Raw genomic sequence first — 16,729 nt, 5'->3', positions numbered from 1 at the left:
CAGTGCTCTAGATGCTGACTGTTGCTGACTACACTGACTACAGGGAGCTGAAAGCTTTGCAGGCTTGTGGCTTCTATTTCTTATTGCAGATCAACAGAAAAACTCAGTATGGTCAGTAGATGAGGTTATAGGTTGGTCAGAAGACATTGATGGGAATGTCAAAATCCTATGTAAGAAGGAAGCAGGAGTCATTTTACTGTATTTACTAATAAGTCATCAGCACTTCTGAGTCAACTAAAATTAATCTAAAATGGGTATGAACTTCATCTCTAATTCCCAAGTAATTAATTTTCTAGGAATGCTACAACTCTTTGCCTTTAATGATAGGTAATGCTTGTTACTGCGGTTTAGAAATGTTGTGCAGTCAGGAGGCATTTTAGGAAGGGTTCACTTGAAGAGGGTATTGTCACTGTTCTGTGACAGCTGAATGTCTTTGTATGATAAGCTATTACTGCACAAGATTGAACAAATGACACCTTCCTAGCAAAATATGTTTTGGAACTCTGTTCTGCTCATCTACAACTGTCCAGCAGCCCCGTGGCATCCACTGCAACTGTATGGGTGGACTGGGGACAAAAGAGAAACTGTCTTGTCCAAAAACTTCCTTCTACCAAGAAAATGCAAAAGCCCATTAAGAGTGGGTTTATCTTGCTTGCAGCTGATTGGTGGCAGGTGCCACACTTTGTCGGCAGACTAGAGTGGAAGTGCCACCACATCCTCAGCTCTTTCAAGACATTTTCAAACTGTTTAAAAAGCCCAAGTCCTGCTAATTTCCCACCACCAACCCCTTAGAACTAGATATGCAGATAAGCATATTCCAGATAAGCATGACAATGCTTGCCTGCTGCAGGACATGACACTTTGTCTTGCACAGAAAGGAAAGGGAGTATATCCATTTAAAGCTCCTTCAAAAGTATAATCCTACTACTGTATGGGTTGGAGTTTAGTCTTTATTATTAAAAGATCATATTTCAGCAAGGGAAAGTGTGCATTTTCCTTTTTTCACTCTCTCTCTTGCAAATGTTCAAATACAGTATTTCACCAGGGAGGGAAATCAAAAGAAAAACTTTAGGAAAAAAGTTCAACACCGAATTTAGCTTTCCAGTAGCAGGAAAGTGATGGCATTTGCACAGAATTTAATTGTGAAATTAATGAAGTTTTGAAACTCCAGCAGTCATTGTACAAAAACCCTTCTTGCATGTAAGATCTGATATTTCAGGTTAAATAATGAATTGCTCCAGAAAAGGAGAGAGGTTTCTAGGTGGAGGGGATAAAATACTTTCCTACTGAAAGCTTCTTAAATGGTCCATGTTAATAATGGAAGAATCAGAGCCTATAAACTGCTTTTCAGCCATGTGAAATGGTTATAGCTGAAAAATGTTAAGAGATTTTCTGAACTGTGTTTTGTATGTGAAGACCTTAGAGCTCTCTAGCATGAAGATTATAACAGAGATTTATAAGGAGATTTGCATGGCAGGGCAAGGGAAGCAGAAAGAAAAAGCTGCTGAAGTTGTGACTCTCTTGAAAACAATGGCTACTATGTTTATTAGTACAATCTCGCATTCATAAGAATTTTCCTAATACAACTGTGGCCTCCAAAAAATGTTTCCTGTTAACCAGAATAACAAAATACCATCAGACTAACAACTTTTAAAGACAGAAAAATTCATGATTAATTTGGACAAGAGGGAATCCTTATTAATGTAGATTTGAGATATACTGCAATTCTTAGAAGTGGCTTTATGTTTTCATGTCAGCACTATCTAGTGCCTGCTTGACTACCTTTACTAAGTGAAAAAAAAGCTTACCATTTGCTTTCTCTAATTTGATGCTTTAAATTATTTTAAGATTTTAATGTAAGAAAAGAAAAAGAAAATATAGGGATTTTGCCTAAACTGGTTCTGCTCAGCTTAACAAGTTCTCATTTTTGGAAACAGAGACACCATGACTCAAGAATGACTACAAAAATACTTGATTTTAAAAGATAAAAGTACTAAATTTCTGAGCAACATATACCAAATGTTATTGTCTACATATCATACTCCAATTTTCCTGATACAGACTACATTCTTTTATTCAGGTAGCAGGTTCAGAGTCAAGGCAGGATCTGAATGGATTGGACAGTGAAAGAACAAAAGTAATTTCTTTTCCATTCTCCTGGCAAATGCAGTGAACAGCAAATGGCACTCATGCTTTTCACCATACATCTTGGCTTCTCAGCCAGCTTCTGAAAGAAGCAGGACTCTTGACAGGATAACGGCTTAAGAAGCAACTCTCCATTCAAAGAAATCATTCAATCCATTCTTCAGATTCCTCCCTTATGTTCTCTGTGATCCTCTCCATCCCACAAGATTCTAGGTACTTTTCATGTACAGCACAAAGTACACAGTTGTGGTTCTCCTTCTTCCTTTTTGCTCACAAAGGATAATTGTGGGATTAGAGAATCACAGAATCAATAAAATTGGAAAAGATCTCTGAGATCATTGAGTCAAACCTAAAACTGAACACCACCATGCCAAGCAGACCATGGCACTAGGTCTGTCTTTTTTTTTCATGTCCAGTCTTTCTTTAAACACTTCCAGGGATCGGGACTCCACCACTCCCTAAGCAGCCCATTCCAATGTCTAATCTGTGAAGAAATTCCTCCTAATTCCAATCTAAACCTCTCCTGGTGCAGTTTAAGACTGTGCCCTCTTTCCTGTCACTGGCTGCCTGGGAGAAGAGGCCAGCCTCCACCTGGCTGCAGCCTCCTTTCAGGTAGGATCACTGAGGACAGGTTGCCAACTTGCTTAGCACTGCAGCGTGGCTGCTGCATCTTGGCTGATCAAGACTGACATAAAAGCTCCCAGAGCCTGTCTGAGCATGAGCCAACCAACACTGTGTGGAGATCTGTTCTTGAAGAAATAACTGCTTAAACTGCCTTTCCTATGCTTTGAAGTTGGCAGAGATTTTCTCCAGAGACATTCTTGGCTCCTCTACATCTCTACCTCTTTCCAGCAACTGGATGAAGGAAAACAGACACGGTGAGAATTGCACTTAATGCTGAGGTGAGAAGTTTCTGGTTCTGACCTCATCTTGATACAATACTTTGAAACCACCTGATGCTTCATCCCTCTTGAGTCATCAGAGCATAGAGGGTCTGCCTAAAGTCATGTATTGTTCCACACTGGGATGTGTTCTACCACCTCCTGCACTCCTTGGTGTATTCACTTAACTAGCTGCATGCATTTACTCCCTGCAGTAGTTATCTGTATTGGGATGTTACACCCTTAATGCCTTGGATTTTCATACTAGGCTGCCTATATGATGGCTCACTTGCACTCCTTAAAGCACTGTTAGCTGTGCTGGCTAGGAACTATCTTTCTCTGTCCTTTTACTGACCTGGCTTAAGATAAAGATTTTTGTTTTTACTGTAAATTTTGGATCACTCCTGTTTCTGTCATGTTTTCTTATTTTAGAGAATTATTCAAAGACTACTGAGTGTACATAATACTTCTGCAAAAGGTTTCAGGAGGGTCCTAAAAAAGTTTGCTCCTAAAATCACTTCTTTTTGGCTTAGTTTAATGTCTGAAAGAAGCAGCTCTCATTCTCAGGAGGACACAGATCCTTTTTGTAGTTACTTGGATTATTGCTTATCCCTTCTAAAAAGCTTTAAGCTTAGGAATACCCTAAGTATGGCAAGCAAAAAGCAATATAATGAGGAGAACTCATCCATCTTTCCTCACATTTGGCCAGCGAAGCAAGCCTTGGCAACTTCCTTTATTAAAACTAATTACTTCTGAGGCCAGTATCTAGTATTTCTCCTATATTTGTCACTTGTTTCTAGATAATCCAGGAAAAATTTTAAAAAATCGTTGTAGAGCTAGATCTCCATGTACTCTCTGAATTTTCTAGGATTCCACTTTATTTCTAGGATTATGGGAGAGAATTTATGGATTAAGTGTGCTAGGAGAGCATTAAAATAAAGCTTTAGAATAGAAAACTGATCTGGCTACTCAGCTATAGAAATAAGGCAAAGCAACACAGTGCCCTTGTAAGACGATCCCTAATTACCTGCTTTAAACTTCTTTTCTACTGTGTGTGATGGGAGGTTTGTGGCACAATTGGGACTGCTTATTCCAAGTGGTCGGAGAGCTCCTCTCAGGGAGGATTGTCCTAAATTCTATTAATGCAAGTACTCTGCATGCTTTACTGCTCTGTTTTTGACAGCTCCAGCAGCATTTGAGCTGGACCTGTCAGCAAGGCTCTGCTAAGCCAGAACATGCTACAGCCATTGAACTTCAGAAGCAAAAGCCTCTGATGGAAGAAGTGACCAGGAATAGCAGCCTAGAGCTCAAGAGCTAATTGGAGCAGTCATTTCTTGATTCTCTGAACAGCAAGTTTGATTAAATGTAACAGTGGAGGCAGTCTGGGTGTTTCACAGTGTCAGTACTTTCTGCTTGTCTGGACCAACCAGTCTGGTGTATTTTTCTGTAAATCTAAAAGCAGCAGCTAAATTTTGTATAATGGATTTTTTTAATCATTTTTGCCTGCAAAGGAAATGGTTTGTGATTTTAAAAGAATATACATTTGGCATTTTTGTGGTGGGGAAATGAGTATTATTTATGTTAGCCTCTCAGTTGCTATAAAACAATGCCAACCAAGGGATCTACACCGATTTAAGAAAGAAAATGTACAGAATTGTCTGCATCTGTTCTGCATTCCATCTCCCTTTGTCCACCAGTTTTACTTTGAAGAGACATTATTGTGTGAGCAGCCAGCATTTGGCTGCTCACACTTCTTTCTGTGGCTACAGTTTAGACACTTCACCACAGTCTTCCAATTCATGAGGAGCATTTTAAACAAACAGAATACAAGTGCTGTAACTGGAATTCAGCTCCAAAAGCTTGAACTAACATTCTGCTGACAATGAGAACTGTGTTATGATGCAGATTACACAATTACTTTTTGAATTTTATGAAAACCCATCCAAACTCAAACCCCTTCAACACTTCTTGTCTTTAAAACTACGAGTTGTGTCCTTACTCTTCAACAATTCCTGTAGCACTCAAGATTTTATTTGAAAAGTTTATTTCTGGATAATAATGAGATGCAATATGTCATCTTTACAAGATCCAGCAGAATTTAAATTTGAGATAATATGATTGACTTTTCAGAGCAAAATTTCAATTTCAAAATGGAGCAATGAGAATGAGAAAAGGGTGAGAATTTCAAATTGACATAATATGTTCCAATCCAAATACCTGATCTGTAGGAAGACAGATTTGTTGATACTTGTTGTCTATAGGACTGGGGCAGAAGCAGGAGTGAGAGTACTGATGGGGTGAGTATCAGAGCAGTACTGGTGAAGCCTACAACAATCTGCATGTTTGATTCTTTCTGTCCTAGAAGCTGTTTTACAGAATAAGAATTCAGCACAGGAAATTGGGAAGAAGCTTACACATCTTCCCAATTGCATTAATGAGCAGTTCAAATCTAAGAGGAACTGACATGATGCTGGGTGCAGTGTCATACCTGGTGAACTTGTGCCAGGACAACCTCTAGTCTTCCTGATCTTTTAATATAGCCAGTCTTAGTGATAATGCATTTAGGTTTTGGAGCTTTTATCTTGAGCGGGAAGACAGAAGACGGGATAGATTTTTCCAGTTCACACAATCCTAAGATTATAATATGAAGAAAGATTATAATATATACAAGGATTTTAATACAAACAGTGGTTAAGTAGTGGAGTGATGGGGAGGGAAACTTAATTTTGGTAGTATCTCAAGTAAGCACCTCCCACAACTAAGTCTTCCAAAATGCCTTACCTGCAAAGGTGTTAAGATAGTAGTTTTTTACCGCATAGTAGTCAGAATTGTTGTCTGGGAAAAAACCAATTCGAGACAAAGGAGCATATGTTTGTGATGCAAAGTCATTGTACTCTCTGATGATATCTCGTCTCTCCAGCTTTCCCATCCAATTCTTCCTCTTAGCTATCAGTTTCCTGAGCACTGAAAAGGAAATACAAATGTGAGATGGTTCACACAAATAGTTCTATAAAAGCCATATCTTTGTAAATTCACAAGAGCTTTTGCTAGATAAAATAAAAACATGACAGACCAAATGCTAGCCATGAACACTGATATTTTGGATGCAACCTATTTAATTTTGAATAGAGGGTAACCTTGTGAAAATAGAAATGGCTTGTCTGAAAACCGTCTCATACCCCTCTCTTCCTGTCTTTCAGACTTACTCAGTGCACAGTCATGCTGAATTTTTCCTATTTTCTCTTCTTTAGCCTTCTGATGATTTTGCCAGTGGTTGTTCAAGCGCATGGCATTCAGTTCATTCTGATTCTCCTCTCGCCTCTGCAGCAGCTTCTTAAAGACTTCCATTTGAACCTTCTGCAACCTGCAAGGAAAGAAAAGGTCAGACAGTATTGAGTGTACTCAGCAGTGTTCTCTGCAATGCTGTCACCATCAAATGCTACATACCTTTACAAATAGCTCATATTGCATTTCTCATATTCAATCTTTCATTTTAAAAAGGGAATTAAGCACTGGTAAAATATATTGTGGTAGCAGACCTGGAGACTAAATTTAGGATAAATATCCCTTCCCAAAATCAGGGTATTTTCACAGAATTAGAAGGCTTGTTGTACCCTTCAGCCAACCCCCTAAACCTTCTTGCTCCTCCTCTATTCAGCCAATAATTAAAAGAAATAAAAGTGTATGAGTGAACTCCTACTTATCGATTTCCTCTTCCCTATAGGCCCATTCCTTCCTTTCCATAGCTTCCATCATCTTCAACCTCTTTGCAATGTTTGAGGGACTGTCCATGGGTGGCAGAGCTGCTTCCCAAGCGCGTTTTTCCCGGATGCGGTCAATAATCTCCATCTCAGCTTGTCCTGCTGGCAGCCCCCGACCTTACAGGGACAAGAAACATTAGCTCTTTGGGAGACTGGCAAATCCTACAAATAGCTGACACCAAAAAGTATGAGAGGGCTGGATGGGTACAGGACCATGTGGTAAACACAAGTAGAACTGTCAAAAGCCAGAAGTAAATACTTCTCAGGCTAGCAAGATTCTACAGTATGAGGCGTGGCAGGACCTGCAGTTGCTACAGTTCAGTGCATGCTAACACTGGCACTTCATTCTTCTACTGCAGGCTGCAGAGGGAGAAAAGCTTTTCTAGGAAAATACTTTCTGAGAATGAGCACTTTCTTTGGCATGTGCAGTGCCCATCATTGTTACAGGTGAGACACTGGAAGATGAGGATCACAGGTATGTTCTGGGGCAGCAGTCTTCACACTGGTTTTTTTAATGATGTTCAAAACTCAGAGCAGAAGAACAGTGGGTAAATGGAAAAACTCCTCCCAGTTCCCATTTGTGTAACATGACCTTTTTATACTCAATGGTCCTCAAAACCCTTCATGAAATACCCCAGAACAGCACCATTAAGTAGTGAAATATCATACTTATTTTAGAAACAGGTAAAACAATTGTCCTAAATGCACACAAAAAAGACCACCAAAGCTGGCAATAGACTTGAAACCTGACATTGAAAAGAAAAGAACATCCTGCTAAAGAGACAACATGTTTATTAAAATTTATCTTAACTTCACAACTCACCCCAAGTGAGTGTAGCAAGTGTCAGAATTTCAGGGACTGAGCCACTGCGGACTATGTAATCAGGAGAATAGGGATCTGTCTGTGCTTCACCATCCCTGTAATCTGTCTGTGTCCCCAGAGTTCGGAACAAGAGGCCAAGGACCTGGCTGTCTCCTGCAGCTGACAGGACACGCGACTCTGTCCTAAAAAGAGGTGGAAGATTGGTCACATTCTGATGCAAGATGGAAGACTGGTCACATTCACTAAAAAAACCTCCAAGCAAACAAACCAGAAACACATCAGTTAAAGGTGGGAGTCTTAAACGTGTTTCAGTTTATCTTAACATTACTCCCATTGATGTTAACTCCACTATCTTTGGTAAATGCAGACTGAGGCTACACTGAGTCTGAAACACCCTCCTTAAGTAAATAATCCAGAAATCTTCTAGTTTCAGCTCTCATGATTATTACGTATAAATCTTCTCTACCTATCCAGTAGGTTATTAAAGCATTGCATTTAATGGACACAAAATCATTGAAGTAACATGAAGTAGGACTGCTTCAATTTAGTTTACATGTTTCTCTTTCCAACAATTCCAGAATAAAAATTTAATTCTGATATAAGCACATGCAATTTCCATTAACTCTACCAGGAAGTGAATTTTATTATGTGACCTCAAAATTTTATACTCTCTGAAAACCACATTAGACTACATTACTGATGCTCTACATGTCTGAGCAGCATTGCATCTATCACAGAGATTGTAATAAAATATCAAAAGACTTTCCAATAACATTGCTCTACTAGAGAATTTTCTTTGCAATGGTATCTCTTCTAGAATTCAGAGACACCTAGCTTTCTGTTTCAAGCATCACAATCTTACACTAGAGGCACATCCTTTATTCACAAAGCACTACTTATATACTGCAAACAAATTCTGAAACAGTCCATCGTCTATTTCCTCTAGAATTCTCAATGATGAGAGCAGCACCTTACCTCTTAATAAGCTTTTCCTGTTGGTTCATTATGAAAAATAGTGTCACAAGCTAAATAGTTTCCTGATCTTTTTCTGGTGAGGTGTTACCCATTACAGCAGTAATTTTCCAAAAGTCACTACTTACTCTGTCTTTGTATCAGGAACAGTTTCTGGAACAGCTGCTGGGGGCAGCTTAGAAGGCCTGAGAGGTCTGAAGAGAGAGAATGAAAGTAAGACAACAAGGATGAGCCTAAAAGATTATGGTTCAGAAAAACCGCAGTCCACTAATGCTGATTTTCCACAACTGTGGTTCTGTTAGCTGCATGTTTAAGAATTGTGCCTAAATATTAAAGAACTCTTTCATAGCTAAGGAGGAACAGAGGAAGTTTCACCAGTAAACACCAGGACTGACTATTTTTCTTATAAATCAAAGCAGAAAGTGGAGTTGCAAAAGACGACAATTATTAGTTTTGAGTGTGTTCCCAATATTTTGTGTATGTTTCACTTATTAGCTTACTTTTTTTACTTCACTTTTTTTGAAAGAGTAGTGGATTTTTTTAATAACGGCTTGAAATCCTGAAATTCATTTCTACAATTAGCTGATAAGCTGGTTTGGACTTATCTAATTTTATTGTTTCATTTTTTTGCAATACTTTATGAGGTATCTTGAAAATGATTTGCACTCAACTACATATTAATAATTCCTTCCTAAGCATTCTAATAGTTTGCATATTGCAGTTCTCTATCAATTTCCCTTAGCCTTTGGGAGACTTTGAAGCTTAATTTCATATTGCAGAAGATAACATCGTCTTTGTTCCTTTAAAACTGTGTGTTGATAAAGGAGTCATAATAGACTTCAACTTATTAAACATAGCAATTTTTTTATATTTATAGTGGATATAGGGGCCAATAGCTGCTGAGTAAAATGCAATTCAAAGTGTATGTGACTAAGCCAAGAATGTTTATATGGTAGCTGTTGGTTCAGATCTTGAGTGCATTGCTGACCTACAGTGTCTTTGTGGAAGGAGCAGAGCAGTCCTGCAGTAGGGGATGTGGATGAAAAGTTAATCAAGGCTTCCCTTTGCTCCCTTTCTGCTCCTGGCAGAAACTGGGAGTTAAAAGGCTCCTTCTTAAGACAACAGCTTTCTAGGGGTCTGGAGAATCACATTGGCTTTGTAAATATCTTCTTCCTTTGCACAGGATGATCTATAGTCCAAAGCTTTTTTATTAAGCACAGAATGTCTGATACATTTGCTTATATGGTAACTGATAACTGAAAATTCTGTCATAGTGTGAATTTAGAAAGACCTTGTTTTAAGACCTGGTTACTATTAAAATTTTCTATTTTATCAAAGAACTGATCAAAGAACTAACAGAAAACACAGAAAAAATAATGCTCTAGCCTTTACTTTGGTGCTCTTGAAAATGCACAGAAAGAAGCTGAACCCTGTTTCAAATTAGTTAATTCCTTACTGTGTAAAATATTTGTAGCGATTCCTTCCATTAACTTCAGGATCTTCATACACAACCTGAGGTATCTGAAGAGAAGACTGACCTCTGAAAGCCAAAATACAGGACATAATTTAAAAAGTACACTCAGAGCAGTTATCTTTTTTCCTTATGCCTTTTTTTTTTCTCTCTCTCTCTCCCCTCTGGTTGCACTATCCAACACACTCACAAATTCCCCCCAAGCCTCACACTTATACAAGCAATTATATTTTGGTTTTTCCACATTTACCTATGTAGCAAAACAATTTGACACTTTATGTTTACTTCCCACTATGTGTGGTCAAGAAATGGTCTTTGCTGCCTTTATTAAAACTTCCTTATGAGCTTGTTATGAAAAGGATTAACCACTTGTACATGCTTGACTTTGTAAAGGAAACCACTTTTATTGGAAGTGTGGGGAGCAAGTTTCTTATCTTAAGAGTGAAACACTTTCCAAATATGTGTAAAGACTCAGAATGAGCAAAGGAGAAGAAGGAGAAGATGCTTTCTACCTTTGAAAAGTAGGCAAAGAGATTTTAAGCAAATGTTTAAAAATTTAGAATCAGCAATTTTAATTTGAGTCCTCCAGTAAAGGAGAAAAATTAGGACAATCATGGGAATGTTTGAAAATCTATGCTGGAACAACCATATATTTTGCAAGAACTCTTTTTTTTTTTTTCCCCATTTTGAATTTAAATTAGGCAGACGGTTGAAATTTTTCACTATAACATCTTGAAGAGTCTTCTTTAAGGCTTTGAAATATCATGTGGAAAACCTCATTAAGGCAGTCAGTTGAGATAATAGGTAGAACTGAGAAATTTCAAAGTTATTAATCAGGATTCCTATTTGATTTCACAACTACTTGATACTCCAGTCTTACTCTTCCCAAGCTGCACAGTTGTTAAAGACAAAAAATAGAAATTCTTCCCAGAGAAGCTGTAGATGCCCCCTCCCTGAAAGTGTTTGAGACCATGATGGATGGAACTCTGAGTGAAAGGTATCCCTGCCCATGGCAAGGGGATTGGAACTACATGATCTTTATGGTCCCTTCCACCCCAGGCCATTCTATGATTCTATGATGATTTTATTTCTTTGAGCTATGTATAAGGCAAGTTCTGAAGGCCAGGTTTTCTGTAAGACCATTTTGGGCACCTTATATGAATTCCGACCTCAAGATGTATGGGCTTGTAGGTACTGGGGATGGTTGCTGATGCCTGATTTTAATTACAAAGGTATATTTACAGAGATACAATTAACAATACTTAACATTGCTCAACAGCTGAGATGAAAACAGGATTACATGCTGAGACCTGTTGTCTTCCAAGCCCTCATCTAATTCCTGCAAACTGTGCTGTGGAATCTGGGGAGGCCCAGTACAGCTACCTGCCACAGGAAAGCTTGAAGCGAGATGCTTCATTAACCTCCCGTGACACACAATTTACTGCCAAGGTAAGTTTAAAGTCATCTCTTCCCAGGGCTTTCAGTCACATCCCATAAGAGAAGAGAAGGGAATATTTTGAGATGCAATGTCGTAATCTGATATACTTGCTCAGCACTAATCAACCTATTATTGTGAAGTTGTGTTTGTAATTCAAATGAGTTAATTGAGCTGATGGCTAGTTCCATTAGCTGACTCTTTACATATCAGACTGTTGCTCCATCCAGATGGATTTGTGTTTCATTCAGCACAGGTGGGCACTTATTCTTATGATCTAACTTTATTAGCATAAACCGTTCATCCTGTTATGGTATAGTTATAGGCACAATGGGAACCCAGGGAAATAGCCCTTTTTATTCCACAGATCCTGCCTCTTGCATGTCCTTGACTTATATCTGCTGACTTTGCTGAAATAAATGAGCATTTATTCCCAGTAACCTTGCAGAGGCAATGCAACTACTGAGAAGACAGCTGGGAAATATTCGGTCTTTCGTATCAGCAGCACTGTCAATCAGTGCAGGTTGAAACAGGGGGATGTAGCTCTCATTTTTTGTTAATTGCAAGACATTTTGCAAATACATGTTGTTGAAATGTAAATTAACTTTAAAGCAGTACAGGTGTCAAGTTGTTACAGAACTGCAGACAAAATGTAAGAAGCCACTGAGGTGTTCATGCACTAGGGACAGTTTGAAACACTAAAAATAGTATTAAGGAAAAAAATACTCCAAATTTATGGTTTTTATTATGAAAATGAGAAGAATATGCCTTTGAAACTGAACAAAACCAGGTGTGAAATCCACTGTATCACTCTTGAGCATCTTTGATTATTTTCTGGCATGTGCCAGCAACCTCAGAGCAAGCACTATGTGAAAAGCCCACGGCCTAAAGTCAGTTGCTTAAAGCAGAAAGAACCTTTGAAGACAAAAACTTAGGCTGCTGCCTGCAGCCTTGGATACAGCTACAAGAGGAGTTAAAAAACCTATGGTGTGGCAAAATACATAAACTTTTTTTTTTAATATCAGCTGAATCAGAAGCCAAATTGTGACACCAGGAGAAAGCTCAGCCAAGAAACCCCTGCACTAAAAATGTGGTGCCCTAGTTCAGGCCCCAGGGACCCTGGAAGGAACAGCAAAAGCAATCTAACCAGCTGCAACTCAGAAGCCAAATTGTGACACCAGGAGAAAGCTCAGCCAAGAAACCCCTGCACTAAAAATGTGTGGTTCAGGCCCCAGGGACCCTGGAAGGAGCAGCAAAAGCAATCTAACCAGCTGCAATTGCACGGGACTAAAATCAAAGAGCTCCCACTGAAGTAACACACATGAGTCACTGAAGTCTTCATAACTCATCTGATCTGTAAGAGATTGAAATAACTCTCTTCTTTTTCATGGCAACCGCTGCAAAGCAGATAGCACAGGGATGAAGGAATGTGCAACATCCACCCTGTAAGAAACAGATGGGTAACCATACTCCACAACAGCTGCAATCTCTTAATTTCAAGGGAAATATAAGTAGGAGCAAATTGCAGTCATCTCCACTCCAGCGTGCATGGCTTTTTGTTGGTTTTGTTCATATGTTCATTTTAAATTGTCCAACCATAGAACACTTACACAGCGAGCTGCTGAAGAGCCTCCAGGCGCTGCTGAGCCCTCCATCTTTGCCCAATATATGCAGGCACTGGATCTTCACCCTTGAAACACAAACTGCAGGCTGGAAAATGAATCAGTCCAGTGGCCATGCTTCAGAATATCGGTGCCTTCACCTAGCATTTGTGTGGACACAAAGAAGAGAGGCTGTAATTTAGCCACTTCAAACAGCATTAAAGAGAGCAGAATTCCAGCCTGCGGTGATTTACGGGACTGCACATTTGGGATGGGGAAAGAAGGCGGCATATGTATGCTGATGATGTCAGCTAGTTAGATGGTTCTTCTCAAGATGTGGAGCATACCAGACTAGCAGCAGATGCACAGATTTGTCTTCTGGCTGTTTTCCAGTGCTAAACTTGTACTGAAAACCAAAAGGTCTAACGGTTTGTTACATAAAGAAGTTAGTGTGCAGTAACTGTGAATGTGCAGCAATGTGAACTTCTAGCACATTACCCCATGTAACTCCCTCCTATTTCTAGTGCTCTAGAAATTAAGTAACATATCCCACTTGCAGGGTAAAGTTACATTATTTTATACTGGAACGATTTTAGCATTTGTTAAAAATAACTCAAAGGGAGCTAGCATACAAAAATGATCACATTAAACATCTACACCCTTCCTTTTAAGGACTAATTTCCCTGGGTAGATATGCCTTAAATTGCTAAATTTATGGTTGCCAATAAATCTTTGCAATTTTAAGTGATGTAGCTCTATTGGCTTGAGCTTCTGTACAGACTAAAATCAGAACTGACTTGTGAATTGCCCCTTTCATTTCAGCAGGTGCTAACTCAAATGCATACAGGTGACATTTCAAGAATACTCACCAGAATGTAAGACAGTGTCAGTTGATGAAGATCTAGGCACCCTACCACAAGTAGCTGCTTGCTGTGCACCAAACTGCATTTTTGTTCCATTTGTCTTCAAAAGGAGTTCAACTTTTGAGCGTTTGGAATACCCTATGAACTAATGCTATCGCAGCCTCTGCCCATCCCAAATTGTGAAGCTACAGATTAAGAATTTAAAGGAGTTCAACTTTTGAGCGTTTGGAATACCCTATGAACTAATACTATCGAAACCTCTGTCCATCTCCATTCAAAATTGTGAAGCTACAGGTTAAGAATTCAAGGATGTAGGGTTTTGAATTACACATTATACACTTGCTGATTGATTCTAAAACATGTTTTATGCAAGAGTCTGCCACCACACCCATCTGAACCATGACACCTGCGACAGGACAACTTTAGTGACGGGATGCCTGCTTACTTCATCTGGACTGAACTGTTAGCACAGCCACATTGTTGCAGGGGTCTCACTGATGACAGGCAATGTTCCCAGCTCTGTCTCTCTGGGCATAGGCAGACAAATACTTTTTTGTTTTCGTGTAGATATAAGAAATATTCTGAGATAACAGAGTAAGAGATATCCAGCAACATTCTTAAAAAAAAAAAAAAAAAGTTCCTTGACTCCATTATTGGAAAGCTGCTCAGGGCTTTTCTCCTTGCTATACAGCAATGAAGTCTGAGTTCAGAATATCTGTCTTGCAGCCTCAGTCACATGCCTGGCTTCTGGAGGATTCTGTTTAAAATCCAATTCATTGTGCAGTTGCACCAAGTCTATTTTCCTCCAGCATTCTACCCGTATACATCCTGTGCAGCTATCAATCACTGCTGTCTGAAGGTGTGACTGCAACCCCCATAGGCACACCGGTTTTAAACTAGCTGGTTTTAAACTAGCTAAGGGGAATACTGACAGCAGGGGAGCAAATGCAGTAGGAAGCTAAGCATGGGCTAGCTAGGTAAGGATAACTACCTAGCTAGCGGTTTTAAACTAGCTAAGGGGAATACTGACAGCAGGGGAGCAAATGCAGTAGGAAGCTAAGCATGGGCTAGCTAGGTAAGGATTTAACTACCTAGCTAGGTAAGGCTAGCTAGGTAGTTAAACTCTGCTAATTCTGTATGAAGAACCAGCATGGATTTGCATGTCTTTATTGGCTGCTTAGATGTTGCTAGATATTTCATTTTAGTCTAAGTAGGCTACATTGATCCATAGTGTAAGTATCTCCCAAGGTAAGTAAGGAACTGTGTGAAATGACAGCTCTGCTTGAACAACAGCCCAGCAGCTGCCCATTTATTTTATTAGATCTAAGTAACTTATACATGCTATAATTAACAGCATTTGAAGATAGACTATTAAAAATACTGACACACTGCTTAGGAAATTACTCAGAACATGAAGCTGGGTATTTCTAGGCTGGTGTTACAGAGTCACCATAGGCCAGCAATCATGGCTACTCCCTGTGTTGTCTTGTTTTAGAGAAAACTTCTTTCTCTGCTTTGTATTTTACTGTTTTAAGAGAGCAGCTAAGGACTGAGACAGAGGTTCTACCCATGTGTATGCAGAAAAAGACAAGGCGAACATGTGAGCTGTCTTTGGCCAATACCTACCAGTCTATCACCAAGCTGAGCACGGACATTTGACTTTGGAGGGTCCTTCTCACTTCACAGTGTGTACAGAGGGTCTGAAAGACAAGTGAACAAACATAACTAGTATCATATTTGAGGAATCAGCATGAATCATCAGGCTCCACTTCCTTCTTTAAAAGTTTGTCTATGAGAGTATAAAACAAACTAGGAAGAAAGAACTGAAATATATGTCTCTGTATCAAACAGATGTCACCATCATGCAAATGAGCCTCAGAGCTGAAATCTTGCTGCTCTGTGGAAGATACAGGTGAAAAATCTAGTAGAAAAATCTGCTTTCTTTGGAGGCACCATCAACTTAAACAGAAAATGTGATGACATGAAACATTAAAACGAAGGCATGGTGCAACGATAATCACTGGAAATACCATACTGTACACGATGCTTCCCTCTGGGACACAGAGCTGGCTTCGCTTCAGCTAATGTTTCATGGTCCCAGCCCCGCTGGAGCCGCCAGCCCTATCGCTTGCCCGCTGCTCGGGCGGCACCCACCTCGTGCCGAGCTCGGCGAGGGCCCCGCGGCCCCGGGGCGGGGGTCCCGGGGGCGGGGAGGCCTCACGGCCCGTCCCGCCCAACTCCCGGCCCCGCGCCCGCCGAAGGGTTCGGCCGAGGCCGCACCGGGGCTGCAGCGGGACGGGGCCGCGGGCAGAGCGCAGCCGTCCCGGCCGGGCCCGGTGCACGAAGGAGCAGCCGAAGGTCCGACCGGGCGCCCGTCCCCGCCGAGCGGCTCTAGCACGGTCGCCGTTCCCATGGCCACGGCGGGCGGGCGGGCGGGGCCGGGAATGTCCCTCCCCTGCGGGCCGGAGTTTCTGCGGGCCGGACCCTGCCCTGCCCGGCGCTGGGGGCCTGATCGTGACTCTACCCGGGGCAAACGCGCTGCTCGGGGTTTTCCCCTCCCGCTCCCGGCGTGCTGCTGCTCCGTGCAGCCCCCTAAGGCTTCGCCCTGCCGCCTCCATCTTGTGCCGCCTCCGGGAGAGCGGCGCTGGCGCGGGGATGTGGCTGGACTCTGAGGAGGACAGGGCACGGGCGAGGCCGGGAAAGGAAGGACACGCGTGCTTCTGCTTTTCAGCAGCTGCTGCTGGAGCTGTTTCATGTGGTGCTCCCGGGACCCTCGC

At 40.7% G+C, this 16,729-nt stretch overlaps 1 protein-coding gene across 4 annotated transcripts in view; it reads right to left on the bottom strand.

The window, feature by feature from the left end:
- CFAP91 (cilia and flagella associated protein 91) overlaps positions 1-16,347 on the bottom strand; it is a 30,185-nt gene extending 13,838 nt beyond the window's left edge. Inside the window, exons 1-10 of one of the 4 annotated variants that reach the window (XM_039717967.1) lie at positions 15,983-16,347; positions 15,579-15,652; positions 13,099-13,250; positions 10,039-10,122; positions 8,711-8,776; positions 7,611-7,792; positions 6,727-6,904; positions 6,233-6,390; positions 5,808-5,990; positions 5,515-5,657 (exon numbers count right to left, since the gene is read on the bottom strand). In XM_039717967.1, coding sequence (XP_039573901.1) covers positions 5,515-5,657; positions 5,808-5,990; positions 6,233-6,390; positions 6,727-6,904; positions 7,611-7,792; positions 8,711-8,776; positions 10,039-10,122; positions 13,099-13,226 — 1,122 coding nt within the window. In that variant the 5' untranslated portion in view covers positions 13,227-13,250; positions 15,579-15,652; positions 15,983-16,347. Of the gene's footprint in view, positions 1-5,514; positions 5,658-5,807; positions 5,991-6,232; positions 6,391-6,726; positions 6,905-7,610; positions 7,793-8,710; positions 8,777-10,038; positions 10,123-13,098; positions 13,251-15,578; positions 15,653-15,982 lie in introns of those variants that run through there. The other 3 variants (XM_039717968.1, XM_039717964.1, XM_039717966.1) reach the window with 3 other exon arrangements.
- Between the last annotated feature and the right edge of the window lie 382 nt (positions 16,348-16,729).

The sequence above is a fragment of the Passer montanus genome, unplaced genomic scaffold (assembly GCF_014805655.1).
Source record: "Passer montanus isolate IOZ18808 unplaced genomic scaffold, ASM1480565v1 scaffold39, whole genome shotgun sequence".
Lineage (NCBI taxonomy): Eukaryota > Metazoa > Chordata > Aves > Passeriformes > Passeridae > Passer > Passer montanus.
Note: the sequence above shows the minus strand (reverse complement) of the source record. Positions and strands in the feature narration are given on the sequence as shown.